Genomic DNA, 17,737 nt, shown 5'->3' on the forward strand with positions numbered 1-17,737 from the left:
CGTTTACAGGAGATTTTTCAACTAAATTAGATTTCCCGCTACCTGTGCTTATTCATTATAGCTTTCTGATGAAAAGGAATGCAAAGTTATTTTTTATGCAAGATGAAATCTCAAACAAGGTTCAAGTTTTCCAATGACGGCGGTTTTTGGTTCTATCGTTCCACTTTTATGCTTGCGACTCATTTAGCTCGCCTATTCATCGTATTTACCAAATTCAAATATACCGTTTCTTTAATTCCTTTGCATAGAATAAGTTTTAAACGTGCAAGTAAAGTGAGAACTTAAAACACACTGATGGGATACGCAATTTGCTTTTTGCGTTATATAGACACGAAGCAGCCTCTCCCATTACTGTAAGGCTAGGAATTCTGGTTATATATAATCAAGAAGCTTTCAATCTCCCATACTCATTGTGTATTTATTGAATAAATACTATTTAGTTATTTACAAATATGATATAGCTCATTAGCATCCTTCATTGCACACCGCAGTCTATTTAGAGGTTCCCAAACACCTAATTCGGTCGAAAGTGACATTTGACTAGAGGTTATCAGATTTAAAAGGAGTTGTGGTGGGCATGCACTTTTACACATCCAACTAAAGCAGTTTTACTTTTTCACCGTCACCAGAAGTAAAAATATAACTTTGCTAGGGGCCTTTGTAGTGGTCAGTTGAAAATATCATATCTTATCTTAACTAGAAAGATCAACAGCGATGAATGATCCCCAAGTTAGAATATGTGCTGAAAAGAGTTGTCTGCTCAAACTAGGGAGATGGCAAATGTTCACTCGAGACAAAAGGCAAGCATAGGGCGCTTCAAGTAATGCTCCATCACCGTTAAGTCGCAGATAAGCTTATCTTCGATACAACGCGTTCCTCCGCTGTTTGTGACTTAGTAAACTTTGAACCAAAAGGCGAGTGATGCTTAAAAGATTATGAGGGAGAGGCTTCAATTGCACGTCTTGAATAAAATAATAGACTGAAGCGCTGAGCTTTTTGAAATTACAAAGTTATGTATCACCAATTATTTGGACAAGTATGCACCAAGAAATAGACTCAATCTTAGTCGCACACCACCCTTTAAACCTTTTGGTCCTTCATTTAAATACGCAATAGCCATGGTTTCGTGACAATTATGTGTACGGTGTTGCATTTAAAGCTAAGGATAGATTAACCTGGAATCTAGAACCTAGTTGAATTGTAAATAGGCACTTTTAGCCTAAACACGCTTAACCCTGCTTTGTAAAACGCTTCTCCATCCTCTTCACTGCCACAAAGACAATCCTGGATTTAAAAGAACTCTTATTATTTTCGGTCGAGTTCACTTTAGGCATTTGATTGTTCTAGCTGTGGTTCGAACTGTGTCTTGTTTAATACCTAGCTGGTGTTGGTGTGCCAACCACTCACTGAGGTTGTATGTACTTGGAAAGAAAAATTCATCTATAAGGTTTTTTCTTAATTAATTAATCACAGCCACTAATATTTGGTGCCTGTTTGCTGCTGCTTGTAAGACTGGATGGCTAGGCGGAGGCAACGTGGTCTCATGCTATTCCTAAATGCACTGATTCGGAATAAAAGTTCTTTTACAGAGTTCACTTACAGTATTGTAAGATCCAAATTGATGCAGCTCTATTTAGAAATTACAGTTATCAAGTCAAAACTGTACGAACAAAAAATGTTTCCAGAAAAGGTTGACCTATGCTTATCTATACTTGTCAATATCAGTCCTTCATTGGGCGAGTAGGATTTCACCTACTTTTTAGAACTTTTTAATGCTATTGAACCATTTGCTATAAATGCGAAGACGCTGTCAACTTGGATTGTTAAGCCTGCGTCTAGCCGAAACTTCCAAATCTGGTGTTTCTCTGTATTCCTTGGGCATTATAAATTCCCTTTTTTGTATAGCCAAAAGACTTTGTAATATTCCTTGAGTGGTCCCACCTTTTAATCTACCCGGAAATAAAACCAAAATGTCCGTAAAATTCCATTGGTAAACCACTCCGATCATATGCGATCCAATGCAATTTTACCCGGCAGCCAACAGTCATTAAACTGACCGAAACCTTTATTAATCTCCGGTAGTTATACCACGACATCTTAACGTGATTATTTTTCGATCATTTCATTCCCTTTCCCTTTCCTTTTATTATAGAACCAAAGAACCCCTAAAGAATCGACACGACTTAAAGACTCCCTAATAAAGGTCGTTTCGCTCAAAATCTTTCTTTATGTTTTGGCGCAATTGCCATCGGTAGTGGTAGGGAATGTAACAGCCCTTGCAAAAAGCAAGCAGCCACAACTTAGATCCCAATTTCTCCACAGCATTAAACCACCAGCAATACCTCAAACAGCACACTGAAACTTCTACGATAATGTTTCACCTACACAATATAGTAAGCATCTTTACATATTAATACCTCCAGATATAACCGACTAATTCCCTATTTCTACTTACCATGACAAATACTCCATTATTCAATTGACATTTTATGTAGCTGTTCGCTGTCAACCATTTGTTACAATTAAAAACACCTTCTGGCAACTAATCAAGAACAAAAGTTTAAACAGGAAGACAATTATACATTCGACAACGCATAGTGCCCCAATGTTAATTAAAAACAATGATTGTGCAAAAGAGGAACAGCAAAAGGGGAAAATTATTGGTGGTAGCGGGCGATTAGAAGCGTTGACCCTTACGCACAGTAGACACCTTAGCTGCAGAAAAGCTGATGTTTTGTATTGGGTGAGATCTTCGAACCTAACGTCTTGAATTCCTTTACTACATTTTCCAATTTTTCTGTCAAATCGCCGATCTCTTTTTCTACGTAGACAAGCGGTTGTGACATAGCTGAAAAGATCAAATAGGTGGCTATGAAACAAAATTGGCCAATAAGAGCAAATACTCATAAGTTCTTCTGTCACCTTCAATCTCCATCAGATCGGCTTCGAGTTTTTCGATGTAGATGTTTACTTGCTTTGCCAGTTCACCAGGATCCTCAATGTCTGTCGAGTCGCCGTCATCAGCAGTGCCTCCCCCGTTCTGGTTAGCCATCCTCTCCATTGCCTCGTTCAGACCATTCAGTTTTTCCTCTAGTAGTCCAAACGATGTCTAAAAGTTAACAATCTGTTCCTTCACTTCCCAATTCCAACTTAGAATCGTTATGAAGTTGTCTCATTTTGTCAAAAAAGTAGCAAAATTGCCTATGTTTGATCCCATGTCCGTTTGTGGAGGCCAGAACATTTTCCACTTTCAAGACGTGCTATTTGTAGTAAAATTTGTTGCTGCAATAATTGCGGCACAAGATTTGAAGAGAAAAATGAAGCATCAAATTAGCACAGATAATGCTCCACTGTCTACTGTTCCTTCCTTCATTTTGGCCGTTCCTAGTTTTTCCAACTTTTTCTTAATTCAATGAGCGTGAAAACGTCACCGTCAAATTGACCAACGCTATGTTGGTCTCCCTTTGTGGAAACGCAGTTTCAATGAGCAAATGTAGGTGTTTCGAGAAGCTAAAACGTTTTCATGACTTTCACAATCGTAAGACGGAGTTCAAGTGACTTAATTAGCAATCTTAATCTTTATTTGTTTGAAAAATCGTTTATATAAGTCCAGCTTCAAACAAAACGTAAAACGAATTTTTCGCCTCCCTTTCTACTAAATGCCATTTATCCACCGAAAAAATCAAAACTATCCTTCTCCTATTTAGCCAGTCGACTAATCTACCGCAATTTTTAGTGGTTTTCTTTTCTTTAAAGCCCTTACTAGCAACCTCACAACAGCTTTCATCCAAATACTAATCTTTTTAAAACCATAAATATGAAACTTCCTCACAAAAACACACAACTTAACTCATTGGTTTGAAGTATGGTTTGAAAGTGAATAAGCTCCTTATTATTCCTATATTCAACTTCAAAACCCCAATGCAGAGAGTTGTTAATCCTACGACTTTTTTAGGCCCCTTCCTTATACTTCATTAGGAGAAATTTGGGGATTTTTAAAAGATGTTAAGAGCACATCTGAGGAATGTCTACCATGTGAATGACACAGATTTCGCCAATTTAGGTCGCTTTGCGGTTACGCAATGAAATTTTAAGAAAAAACTGTAAAATTAGACATCAGTCCACTAGCTAAAAGTAATGCAAGGACTTGGCTTTAACACATTTGAAAGATATCCTGCATATTATTGATGATGGTTCAGTCAAAACAGGCTAAAGGGTAAATTTTAGGTCGACGTTTGTTGGCACTTGATAGGTCATCAGTGGTACCGAGACTCACTCTTCTGATCATTCACTGTGATTAATTAAAATAATTCGGATCGGGACAATACTAAACCCCGTGTACTTAACAAAGGTCATATGCAATGAAAGTTCTATAAGTGCGATAAGCACTGACGACTCACATTAAGCACTTGCAGATTTTGCATGGAGCTTTGACTCTCCTGTCGGGAGATCTCCGTTTCCTCCAGGAGTCTTTGAGTGTCCACAGCGTTCTGCGCAGCTTGATCCGCTTGAGTGCTAACCTCCTGTGAAAGTCCTTGTCTCCCCATCTCCAAGCGATTCAACGCCTCCTTCACCTAAACTCATAAGGGCACTCCAAATTGTTAGAATTTGTGTGCGCATTCATTGATAAAATGTCATATTATACACGCTTACGTTTTCCTCATATTTCTGGTGCTCAGCGTCCTCCAGACTACTAAAGGTCTTGCTCTTTTCAAGCTCATCATAAATCTCACTCACATTCGCCAACTTATTCATCTGCTCCAAAAAGCTCCGTGCCTTTTCTCTGTAAATTCAAAGAAGTGCAAAATTAGTCACGCAACGCCTCTTTGATAAATTGGTGTCCGAATGAGTTGGTTACCTAACATTCTTAGCTCTTTCACGAAGCAGCTTGGCACTCTGACTTTCTTCAGCTGTTTCGGTAAGGATACGATCGACCTTGCTACTAAGTTGAGATGAAAGTTGTTGCAAGGAGTTGCCCGCTTCGAGAGCTTCTTGCAATGTGACGTCGTGTTTCAAGCTAAGAATCCTTTGCACCAGCTAATAACGTAAAAGGAATAACAGCAAATTTGGTTGTAACCACACTTTTCCGCCCAAGTTGATGCACGTTATGTGCATCACGTTCAGTCAGAAAATCAGCTAGTTGATTTACCCAATATTTCGGTGATTATTTACATATTTACTAAGTGAAAAGGAGCGGCATATCTTCTTCTCAAGAAAAAAGATATGCAATTAAATTGCACTAAAAAACCAGATGATTCCACTTTCCAGCACTTTTATGAAATGACAGTCACAGCTCTAAACAGTAACTTCTTTTTATCTGCTACTTTACTTCACCTGGAGAGACAAACAGCAGAAGCTTGCAGCTACTTAACAAGTCGTGCACGCTTTAACTCAAATTTTTAAAAGCAGAGGGTCCTGGTGTAAACCTGACCAATTTATACAAAATGACTAAAATTTCTGGCGGCATTTTGTATTTCTTTCGCTTAAGCGATTGCATATAATTACCTATTAATAGAGGGATGCACATGGGAGGAACAATGGCGGTAAATGGGTTCCTTGTATAGCTGCCCTTTCAGCCAATTGTCCTAAATACGCAAACTATTTAGAGATTTGAATTAAGTCAGAAAACCAGGAGATATCCCCGTCTAAAAAACCCATAGTATGTAAGCCAGTTTCATAAATAAATTCCCTTGTCTTTAAATCGCCCCTCTAAATGAGAGGGGGAAGGAGATATTAAATGGTTGTGATCATAACTTATACACACCTCATTGTGGTACTCAAGTGTTATTTCTGCATATTTCCTTAGTGCCTCTTGACCTTCCTCGATCAAGGTATTAGTGATGTTCTGCATCCGAATTATTCTAGCTTCCAAAGTCTCCTGCTGAGCATAGAGAGCTTCCAATAGATTCTCGGCGTCAGTGCGAGATGCATTTACCTGCAAAAGTAAAGACAGCAAATAGTCGGAAAATCCCAGCAATAGTACAATGATGACAATAACGAAATTCTTAGGAAATTACCGCAGCGATGAGATTTTCAACCTTGGCCGATCTCTGAAGCACGCTAGAAAGCCCATTTTGGGCAGCAAGGTGATCAGCAAGTAGTTCCTTTAAACGACCTTCAAAGCTCATTGAACAACCCGTGGTCCCGGCACAATTAGAAACGAGACCAAGAGAAACTCGGAGTCTGCCGGCTACCCTCGTTCCGTGCTGCTCGATAAGATCAAATATTCCCGCGGTGATTGGGTCACAGCTCGCACCTCCACAAGACGATGGGCAAGTCTTTAAATCCGCTCCTGATTCAGGAACTCGTTGGTTATCTCCACAAATCTTTAAATTACAAAATGTCAAAGTCGAGGCGTGTTGATTAGAAAAAGTAGTTTATTATACACAAAGACCTATTACCACTCGGTTAATTTGGCGAATTTCATCTTGGAGGTCTTTAATACGTTCGTCCATAAGTTTAATCGCTCGCTTAAACTCTTCATCAGCTTCACCTCGTTCGTTAACGACCATCGTTACTTTCTGCAGCAGGGCTTCCAGAGCTGTTCGCCGATTTTCCAGACTACGTTGAAGAGCTTCGATTTTTTGTGCTTCTTCTTCGGCCTTCATCAGCGAATTATAAGCACCTTTAATGGTAGTAAGGATAAAAATTATAAGCTAATCATTGAAAAGAAATTAACTTTTGGTCGATGCGACTAAATTTCACTGCCGGCTCTTGAATGTTATGCTTCAACCTATCACACAACAAAGGGTATTTATTGTTTAGTACTCAAGGCAATTTGACACGGAGACATTTTTAAAGAGTGCTTACCGTATGGGTCTTGAAAAGAAATGGTTTTGCTGTTTTTGATCATCTTCTCAAGATCATTTGAAAGTTGCTGGAGGTAGACTTCGTTATCTTTAACGCTCCTTGTCAGCAGATCCTGTTGCTTTTGAAGGTTGATCAGCGCTTCAACTGTTTTTGGAAACTTTCCATTTACCCCGTCCGCAGATTCCAGTGCAATAACCCTACCTCTGAATGTTGACACCGCAGTTAAGACTGTTCGTCAAAGTGTACATATTCACAATGCCACTTTGGCCTCAAAAAACTCACTCAATTAGTTGGAGAACGTCAGCTAACTTTTTTAGGTGATTGTCAGTCAGATTTGAGGCTGGGATGAGCTCCAACTGTTCTACCAGACTCTGTAGGATATTATGAACGGGTTTTAAGTCTGAGGGCAGCTGGCTAGACGTCTGGTTTTGTAGACGGTGCAATTCATCTAGAAAATCAACATAAAATTGAGTAAGAAGAAAGATTTCAGGCAAAATTTTCATCCGTTTGTCACCAGTCTCAACTCACCCACGATTGCAGTTATGGTATTGTCCCAGTTAGTCCAGCATTCGCCACAGGTTTGGCAGTGGGGCAGGATGCCCGTTGTTCCCCTATCGCAGCGGTCGCACCGTCTGCCGGCTGTGCCCTCACGACATATGCACTGACCGCTTACAGGGTCACAGGTATCGCTTAGCGACCCTGATCGGTCACAGTCACAGCCTGCAGCAATTACATTGGAACTAATCAGTGGGATGCATTTTTCATTAGCCGCATAAGTAACACAATATTCCTCCCTAAGTACTGATTCGCTCTTTCTGAGACGAGGTAGCAAGAATCCATGCCGTTCCATAGTTTTGGCGATTGCACCTACTCTTAACAACTATCTTCTGATAGTTAAAAACAGCTAGGCATTAGCAATAATGACTCTAGCGGTGTTTTAGCCTTGGGGTTTATTTGGGAATGAAAAAACGTCTTAATCTTGTTTGCTTAACGCAAAATATTTAGTCTTAAATTAGGCGAATAATACCAGTCACTAAGACAATAACTATATGACTAAATTAATCGTGCTTCAGTAATTTCTTTAACAAAACAGTGGATGAATAAATTGATTTCCAGTTTTTCTGTTCAAAAAAGTGCGAGCAACGCATTTTATTATGCATTGTTAGTAACTGACTTAGTCGTCAAATAGCAACGCGATCATTGCAGAAATTATGTCTCCACTTTGCATAAAACTTTAAAATTAAAGGAAAATTTTTTAGTAAAGAATTAGAACGCTTGGGTTTTACACACTTCCAAGCGAAGTCGACGAACCAACGGTACTTACTTTTACAACCATCTGGAAGCCGTGGATCACCATAGAAAGTTCTCTGGCACTGGTCACACTTCCTTCCACCCCGATCCGGTTTACAGGTGCACTGGCCCGTGAGCTGGAATGGGGGGGATTACTCCACTTATTAAATTCTGTTGAGCAGAAGTGATTTCCTAAGCACTAAAGCGAAGAGGCTCACCGAATGGCAGTCAAGATAGAGGGAGCCGGTGGGATCGCAGTTGCAGGGTTCGCAGCCATGACCCGAGGTGAGATTGAAGTGCTGTGGTGCGCACTCGAAGCATCGCGGTCCAAGGACGTCGGGGAGACAGCTGCATGCTCCTGTGTTACGATCGCACACTGCGTTTACTCCGTCTACTGTGCCCAGATAGTAGCAACTACATGGCTGACAGGCCTGTTGGCTGGCGTTGCCCCAGTAACCCGAAATACACTAAATAGGCAAATGAGCATTGATTGAATGTGCGTGATGACAATCACGAGCATCATTAAAGTGTTGGTCATAATGACAAAGTGGAATGTGAATCACATTGTTGGTGGTGGCTGCATGACATAAGGACTCAATGAATGGTAATGATGACGGCGGTGGTTACAAAGAAGTGCTAGGTTATGCATTTATGCCAGTGACGGCAACGACCGCAAATTTATTGTTTTATTGCATTGCAATTAGTAAGGATAATAGAAGTAGGATCGCTGACTACGATTAAAATGCGACTCACGACTTGGTGTCGATTCCAATAATTGTAGCTTTAATTGGTGAAGTAAACTACGGGTCTCATGTTTGTTACGACGGTGCCAATTACCATTTTTAAGATGAAATATAGCAGACTCGCTTTGTCCAACACGATATCGACCTTTTGCAATCCTTTAATCTCCTTTTTGTTAACTCTCAAGCGGTCAATTAAATTCCCTGATCTTCTTGTCCGATACTATAGAGTGGCTGATGGTGATGAGATTGACCGCGATTTGTCATTATGAGTAAAGAACTTCTCACAAACAATCAATTTCCCTAAAATTCACTTCGATTTTATTTGAACCTGTAAAATTTGATAATTCTAGAAGCGTTGGTAATTTACTTAATAGCACTTACCCGATCACACTTCTCGCCTTCGGTGTTGTGGAGACAATTTAGACAGGCGCCCGTCACCTGATCGCATCCACCCTCCGGTGGAAGGTTGCCTGAGCAATCACAGGGTTGGCACGAACCTCCAAACTCCGTTGGGTTCCCGTAGTAATTCGGTGCACACTCTGAACACTTTAGACCTACGAAGAGCATTATCAAACTATAAGTGTCGAAGTTGATTTATCTTCTAAACTAGTAAAACCAACGAAACCAAATTACCTGTTAGGGAATTTTTAAATTTCACTCAGCAAATCTAAGTACAACTTAAGTTTGTGGCCTGATTATCATAATGACCAAACAAATCATATGCGGCAAATGGTATTGTATATAAAACTTAGTCGCTCTGTGATTACTCACCTGTATAGCCTATCTGACAGTGACACTGCATTCCAGTGACGGGATGTATTTGACAGCCCTCAGAGTGGTCAACGCCTCCACCAGGACATTCGCAGGGTCGGCATTGGACATCTCTCAGGGGATCGCCGTAGAAACCCTGTGCGCAAGATTCGCACCTGGGACCGCCGGTGTTATCGCGGCAATCAATGCAGGCGCCGGTAACCTTAAAGGAGGAACGGAATTTTTAGTAAGGATTTGGAAACTTCATTTATTGTTAAATTGTCGGGCTTGGGTTGAGCCAGAATATGGAAGTCCAAAAAGGTCACAATTTAGTTGTCAAATGAACGATAAAAATTTCATTGTGAACTGCAAACAACAACCTACTTTATTTGCAAAAGCCCTTTCAAAGATGTAAACTTAGCCCTTTTATCAAAATTACAGCTTTTTTTGGTTCCTTCATTTTCCTTATTATGTGACATGCGAAATCTGTTTCATTTCATTCATGTCGAAATCACTCGTAAAATCGTCCAGCAGAGGAGCCACGTGCGAAAAATAAACCAAAGTAAAAACTTGGAACTAGAAGAATCATTATGCGAAAGAAAAAGTAAAACATATAGTTCGTTTAAAACTGAAAGTTTTGTTCTCCAGCGTATGCATAAAATAGTGAAAAGTCCTGCCATTCACTGCAGATTGAAATCCTTGGTATGCAATTGTACTACTTCAGTTAACTTGAAACTATCAGAATAATGGTTTCTCCGGAGCTCAAAACCGCACAAATTTGCTTGCATGATAAAAATAATGACATCTATGCAACTTTCTTTACCTTTCGTCAGCGTCTCCTGTGCTTCATTTTTAAACCGTGGTGTTTAGTAGAGTGTCATTAGTGCGTCACAGGTTTTCTCCCAATTATTTTTTATCTCATCTTCAAATTAAAATTTTTCAGTCAGAAGACAACTAAGTTCAGATCCCTCCATGTCCGTCAAGGTAGAAATTGGCGGTAATTTTCAAAGAAACTCACTTGATCACATTCCTCAGCTTTCCCATTACATTCACAAGGCTGGCAGTAAGGGAAATTCCAATGTCCGCTCCCACAAATATCACACTTTCTGCCTTCAATTCCAGGTCGACAGGAGCATTGACTTGTGAGAGAATTACATTGAAGACTAACAGATCCTTTTGGGTGGCAGTTACAGGCTAAATGAATAATGTGAATTCATTTCAGCACATGTTCTGGGTACAATCATGTCAGAAAGGAAGGAACAAACTCTTACCTGTGCAGCCAGAAGTGCTAAAGTGGTAGTGATAAAGGTCACACTGATCACACTTTCGACCCACAACGCCTGGTCGACACAGGCATTGTCCGGTGAGCTTGTCACAAATCGGACCCACGGAACCCGTGACGTTGCACTCGCAAGCTAAAATCATGTGAATGCGTTGAATGCATAAGGCTTCAAACTACATTCGGATGAACCAAATCATCAGACAGTATATTCATTGGTGAATGGCTTGGGCGATTAAACTGAAAGGAAATAATACACATTTGAGTCAAAGTAACTAAAGATTTCCCGTCCAAATATGCTTAATTGTTGGTGCACATAAAGAATTGTAACCTCTCAAAAGTATGATATTAATTAGTGATAGTTTGTTGGGAAGCGAATAACTTTATTTTATGGGTTTTCTCACAGGACTACATCAACTTGTCAAATTATTGCATATTTTAAAGTTCCAGCAACTCTGTTGTAAGCGAGTTTGGCATGCGACTGCTCTGGTTTGAAAATGTTCCATGGAGAGTATCAGTTAGTGCGATCTGTGAAACAACTGGGCTTACGAATAGCCAGAGCACTTGTCTCCTTCCAATGCGACTCGGGAATGTTGAAGTAGGTTTGGCATTGCTGTGGCATTCGACTTGGGTCGACTTCGCCATTGAGAATTCGTTCAGATAACTCTCTATAAGACTCGCAGTATTCAGCAACAGAGCCAACCTCACCGTCATCAGGTTTGAAGATTATCTACGAGAAAAAGAAATGCCGTACTCTCGGAAACATGTTATTCCGAGTTGATAACACCCCGTAATTTTATTTGACTAAAAATTAGAATGTTCTGCTTTGCGTTTAGTTACTTCGTGCACGTGGAAATACTTCTCAGACCTTTGTTGTGGTTAAACTAAAAATTGCATTGGCATTGAAAAGATGGTTCAATAGGAATAGCTCTGAACCCAATTTTGTTAATTAAAACAATTTATTTGCTTGAATGTGTCTGTTTACTTAATTTAATTGTCTATAGATAAACGAGACAATGTTTGAGACCTTTCAATGACATTTGAAACTGAACTGCTTACGTTTCCGATTACGATTTCCGTGTAGGGTGAGCCCTCGCGCGCCTCGGGCATGATCGCCACGATGGTCTTGCGATCACCAGTCATGCACACAGACGGCACAACGAGTTTTCTCGTGTCTGAAATGCCAATAAAATGGTTCCATGGCACCACATATGGCCTTGCTGGTGTTTATTTAATCAAGTTATTGTTAAATCATTCATGAATTGGGCATTTTTAATTCATTCTATCAGCTAGATTATGCATCGGTAACGAAATTTTAATTTTTAGTAAAATAGTTCCCCGAAACGTTTAAGTAAATGTCTATAGGGCTTTTAAAACGCGAGTATAAGACGGGCCAAAATCTTCATGGGTTTAGAAGGAGTGAAGACAAGCCCAGGGCAAAACGCATTAAATATTGGATGTGTGTATAACTGAATAAGTGCCTTTATGTTTTATTTTGGCTAGTTTGATTCACTCAGCAGTAGTATAAAACCGCAGTGTCAACACTTCGTTCCACATACACCATAGCATTTGCAGACTTGTTGGCCTCAATCCCCCCTCATAAGAATTGTATTATTATGGCATCCCAGTTTCGACTTGAACAAATAATGCGGTTTGCTATCATCAGTATTAACACATCGTTTTATCTGCAGAATTTAACATTTGTGTGTTTTCTCCAAAAAAAAACAAACAAAATAATGAATTTGTGTGAATTTTTCAAATAAAAAAGTGGTTGATGGTATTCATTTTCTACCATTCGGCAACCTTAACTCCCACATAGGTGAAATCGTAGTAAACTACAACTCTAAGTTCAAAGTTGGCTTCCCTGAAAGTGGTAAACATATTTAGAAAAATTGGGAAAAACATCTCACCACTGTTGATCTCAACACGAGTTGGCACATTTCGACAAGGGGAACCCTCTTGCTTAACGTCCACCGTAACAATCCACCTGTCTCCTCGCCCAAACTGAAGTAAATAAAAGCAATAAACTTATCTTCATCGTCTATTCACCACAGTAGCTTCACACAAAATACCTATTACGGCGAAGGAAGTGTAGGAACGGTTTGTTCAATTTAATTACGAGGTATTTCGTAGTCAGCAGAAACTCACGTGCTTGGATTCTATCTCAATGATGAAGACATAGTTGCCATCCTTCTTCGGCTCTTCAACAGGAATCTCAAGGGGTCTACTGGGTTGATCGATGATGAGTTGAGGATAGCGCACGTAGTAGCCGTCGTCCACTTGACTACAATCTCGGCCGCTAAAGTTTGTTTTGCACTTGCAGATGCCCCTGTCCGGGTCGCACTCCGGACCTATGGAGCCCAGTGGACTGCAGGCGCAGGGTTGACACCCTTGCGGAGAGGCGGTCAGGTTGAAATAGCCAGGCTAGGGAGCGGATGCGGATTTACAATGTGGTCATAAAACAGGACTTAATATGAGCAAAACTAGTTGAAGCAGTGGTATTTTTCCACATTAATAAACTTACTCACAGTTCAGACGAATGCCTGTTCGTAATTATAACTTTAAAAAGCGAAAATCTGGTTTTCTACCAAGCTCAGAGTCGATTTTATTAGAAATGGCTGAAAACAAAATGGGAATGTATAAAATATTAACCAAGAAGGTATTGATAACGAAGAGTGGAAATATTACCCCCTATGATTGTCGTGCAGTTTTAAATCCGTTTCTAAGGTCCTCAAACAGATTCATGTAAAACGCTCTGATTTACTTTTTACTTATAGGTACTAGCACTTGTGTATCAAGAAGTCATGGCTAGCTGTCTAATTATGAAGAGGCTGTGACACGTGTAGATTGTGCCCAAAAACAAATTAGTATTCTAGATTATAATCCATCAAAGTATCAAATAAATGGAAGGCGAAAACTTTTAAACACAGAACAGTGAATAGTGAGGTCGTACTTTTCTACAAAATCCCGATAGTTCACAGTTTCAGTCGGACCCGAGATTATGTGTATACACTATCTTCCTACTTAACATTTATGTGAACATTGAAACAAAGATGAAAATACTAAACTTTATTCCACAGTGAGTCTTTTAAATTTTCATTGAGCATCAACTAGCGATAAAACCGTAATCACTAGCATTTCTTTGTGTAGGGAACGCCTGACAGTACTGAGACTTGGAGTACTCCTGTTCTTCAAAATAACCATCAAATTGGTTAAATTGAAGTGATTATGCAGAGAAATTAGGTGATATTACCTCTTTTTTGTGAAGTGGAAACAATTAGTAATTTCTTATGTCTAATAATTTGCATGGATGCCTTTGAAATATGCGTACCTTTACATAAAATTGGATCATAACAACATTGAATAGTTTTTGTACAGTTTTCAAGTTTAATTGATTTACCTACTATCAGTTTGGAAAAGAACATATAAAATCGACAACCTTTGTCACTAACCATGCACCGATCGCAGAATTCGCCTTCAACGAACCGCTTGCAAGTACAAGCGCCAGTGATTTGATCGCACCCGATATTCTCCAGTGTTCCCAGCATGTGACACTTGCATTCTTAACGGAGGCCATTCGAAACCATTTGACGCTGGTTAATCCAACCGTTGGGATAAAAAGAATTGTTATTATCAAATACCTCACCTTCGCAACCGTCGGGATCTTCCGCTCGAAAGTTCCAATATCCGACACGACAGCGGTCACACTTGTCGCCTCCCACATTCGTTTTGCACACACACTGACCCGCCACCTTGCCCTCTGCGGGATTCGTGTACTGATCGCAATTCTCGTGGGCTTCCGAGCCACCGGCGTGACAATTGCAAGCTGAGCAGGAAGTCAAATAACGTGGTATCTAATGAGCTTAAGTAGCTCGAAATTTCGCCACAGATGACACAAACATACGTTGGCAGGTTTGGGAGTGGTTGATGGGGTAGCCAGGATGCCGATAGAAGCCTGCACTGCAGAACTCGCATTGTGGTCCCTCGGTATTGTGAAGGCACTGGTAGCAATGACCGCCGGACACGTTGCCCGACTGTAGGTAGAGAATGGGATTGAAGTAGCACTGGTCTGAGTGATCGTTGCATTCGCATCCTCGGATGAAATTGTAGCAAGATAACAATGGAATACATTACCATACATGGTGTTCATGTACAATCTATTTTACACTTTCTACATTCCAGTTAGATCAAATGAAAATTTGAATGGTTTTTGCTCAGTAGTAGTGCTAGAATTCTGGCGTGATATCTTTTGTAAATTCTTGAAGATTTGCGAATATTTACGAAGGAGAGAATGCAGGCGCCTTTGACAAAAAGCAGAATCAATTAATCAAAGGTTTCGTACATGAAGTAGGGGGTGGCTTCCACTTTGGTGGTTGTTTCATAAGGCAGTTTGATATATATATTTGACTAACTGGCTAGTCTTCACTGTAGAATATTCAAATACTACCAATTAGAACGTATCCTCATGGAATAAAAATTTCCAGTACTACAGAATTCTGTGGAAATTGAGCCTACAGAAATTGAATAGCATAACCTTTGGATAAGCAATTAAAAGTTATAAAATGTGCCTTTTAAGAACCTTAAGTGCTTTTCTTAAGATTCTATTTGAAGTCGCCCTCCTTGCTAAAACCTTGGCACTCAATTAAGACCTTTTGGCCGTCATTTAGCTTGATGAGAGTTCGGTTTTTATTCGTACCTATAATTAATAGTGTAATCAAGCTATAAATGACAAAAAACACCTGCTCAAATTATTTCCCAAATTAACCAAAGGCTTCCCTTATATTGGATTTGAAAAAGGATGCAATTCATTCATGTTCAAATACCCATCGGACACATCAGGATCTGTAATTTTACGGTGATTACTAATTTAAAACCGCTAAAAAGTTAAATAAAAAGCTAATTTCAATTAGAAACGATTACAAGGCAGAGCTAAGATTCACTTTCACACGCGTTGGCGGAATGTCTGGACGCAGGTCGCCATGGTTTGTTCTGATAGAAGCTGGCACATTTCTCGCAGTTTTCACCCGCCGTGTTGTGTGTGCATTCGCACACTCCGTAGACCTAAACAGAAGGACATTTTTTCACTGCCACCCTCTCCTGACCGGTGAATGTGCTCAATTCAGTATGGTACTTGAACTTGAATAGGCTACTGATACTTAACCAGCGCAACTCCGTTTCCATGTGACTCATTGAATGAACACGAACTCTTTTAAGGTCGAGGTAACCACCGATATGTACATACCTCTTGATAAGATAATTGGCATACTATTACAATATTTTCTGCTGAATTAATGAGTCTTGCATTCATACATGATCAGCTATGGCAGATAGCTTTTAGAACTCAAAATCAGTTATAATTTATGCTTTTCCAGATTGTTTAACGATCTTTCTACATTTTTAATGCGATTTAATTCCTTTTCATGGAATCAGATTTCTACTACCTATTTCAGTGGTTCTTGGTTAATAACTATAATATGAAAGTGCAAAACACTCATTTGGCAGAATGAGATTGCATTTCAACTCCTTAGTGGCTCACCTTTTCTAGGTTTCGAAATTCACTGGAAGATTTCGGTTTGCAGTGAGTGGCGTGACCAAAACAGGAGCATCGTCCCCAAACGTTCCACTCGTACATAGCGTAGTAGTACTTTCGGCGTATTGCCGAGGAATTGTCCAAGTTCATATCACCTGTTTGACAAGTATTGAAGTTATTGTGATCAACTGAAGTGGCAATTCATTATTTACTGTATAATGTTGGAATATTACTTTATCGCAGATTTTTTAAATACGCCTTAAATGAAAAAGGATAGTGTAGTCTTTTTAAATTGTGTTTTAAAGATTGCACTACCTTCACTCCAGCCGAAGGGGCGTATGGACTGTAATGTGGGAATTGTATGCGAGGTTGACCATATTCCAAATTATGGGTTTTTGGAATCTAAGCAAATTCGAACTCAAAACTATGTTTCAACGTAATTTGCAGATGATGCACGTGTATACTTGATTCTCAATAAGCTTATGGACAAATAACTAGGTAAAGAAGTCATTTAAATAGCACGTAAAAAACGGATCACTTAAAGTATAAAATGATGAGGCTAGCGGCTCTGTTGTTACCGCTGAAACTACTGTTAAATCACCACCGATTCATCATAGAAGATGGAAAAGACTAAAGCATTCAAAAAATTGTAATATTTGGGTTTCTTGACGCAAGAGTTGAATTCGCCTGGACTGCCTTCGCATCACCCATGAAGCATTTTCAGAAAAGTCATTTGAAATCAAAAAGGAGAACAGTTTAACCGCCCATAAGAATATCGCTTATCATTAAGCGTAAATGTTTACTTAGATATAAAAGCATTAACTACAATTGTTTTGTACAAAATGTTGACTTATAAGCCGCACAAAATTTTGCATGGGCTTAGAAATGAAGAAATTCGTGTTTTTGAGCAAAGTCTTGCTGAATTTAGAGATTCCCAACACCCTTCCATCAATTTGTAACAAATTTGGGTCCTTTAAAGGTAACTAAGGACTTATAAATTTGTGACTATATATCGCATAGATAGATATCGGTTATTGTGCAAGTCTTCTTCTTAAGTATGAAACACAGCATCCAGTACAGTTGCTGCTAGCAACGGAAGCTAATTTTTTATCATAGGTGCATTCGCGTCATTGGAACACTCCGTTTAAGGATTGGATCATCAATCTAGTAAACACTGTGGACGCCTTCACCCAGGTGCTCGCTTGACCGACTCTCTGTTTATGAAATCCCGATAGAGGCAGCCAAATTCACATGACATCTGGCTGTGAATTGACATACACCCTAAAAAAGAGGAAATCGGTGTTCGTCACCTACCAAGTTCTGTTACAAGGTTGG

At 39.6% G+C, this 17,737-nt stretch overlaps 1 protein-coding gene across 1 annotated transcript; it reads right to left on the reverse strand. All coding sequences in view use genetic code 11, as the record gives it.

Annotated features, from left to right (window-relative positions):
• Positions 1–2,711: 2,711 nt before the first annotated feature.
• Positions 2,712–16,552, reverse strand: EGR_08084 (Laminin subunit beta-1; the record flags this gene model as incomplete). Its single annotated transcript, XM_024497333.1, has 26 exons — positions 2,712–2,848; positions 2,923–3,109; positions 4,401–4,574; positions 4,654–4,783; positions 4,859–5,037; positions 5,765–5,935; positions 6,018–6,326; positions 6,402–6,625; positions 6,811–7,013; positions 7,093–7,258; positions 7,339–7,530; positions 8,135–8,237; positions 8,319–8,567; positions 9,225–9,397; positions 9,615–9,816; positions 10,612–10,787; positions 10,865–11,008; positions 11,422–11,602; positions 11,932–12,047; positions 12,783–12,876; positions 13,021–13,296; positions 14,325–14,434; positions 14,519–14,698; positions 14,777–14,965; positions 15,813–15,933; positions 16,409–16,552. The coding sequence occupies 26 exons, from the start codon at positions 16,550–16,552 to the stop codon at positions 2,712–2,714; spliced, it is 4,530 nt and encodes a 1,509-aa protein (XP_024348271.1).
• Between the last annotated feature and the right edge of the window lie 1,185 nt (positions 16,553–17,737).

Source organism: Echinococcus granulosus, assembly GCF_000524195.1.
Source record: "Echinococcus granulosus chromosome Unknown EG_S00095, whole genome shotgun sequence".
NCBI classification, from domain to species: domain Eukaryota; kingdom Metazoa; phylum Platyhelminthes; class Cestoda; order Cyclophyllidea; family Taeniidae; genus Echinococcus; species Echinococcus granulosus.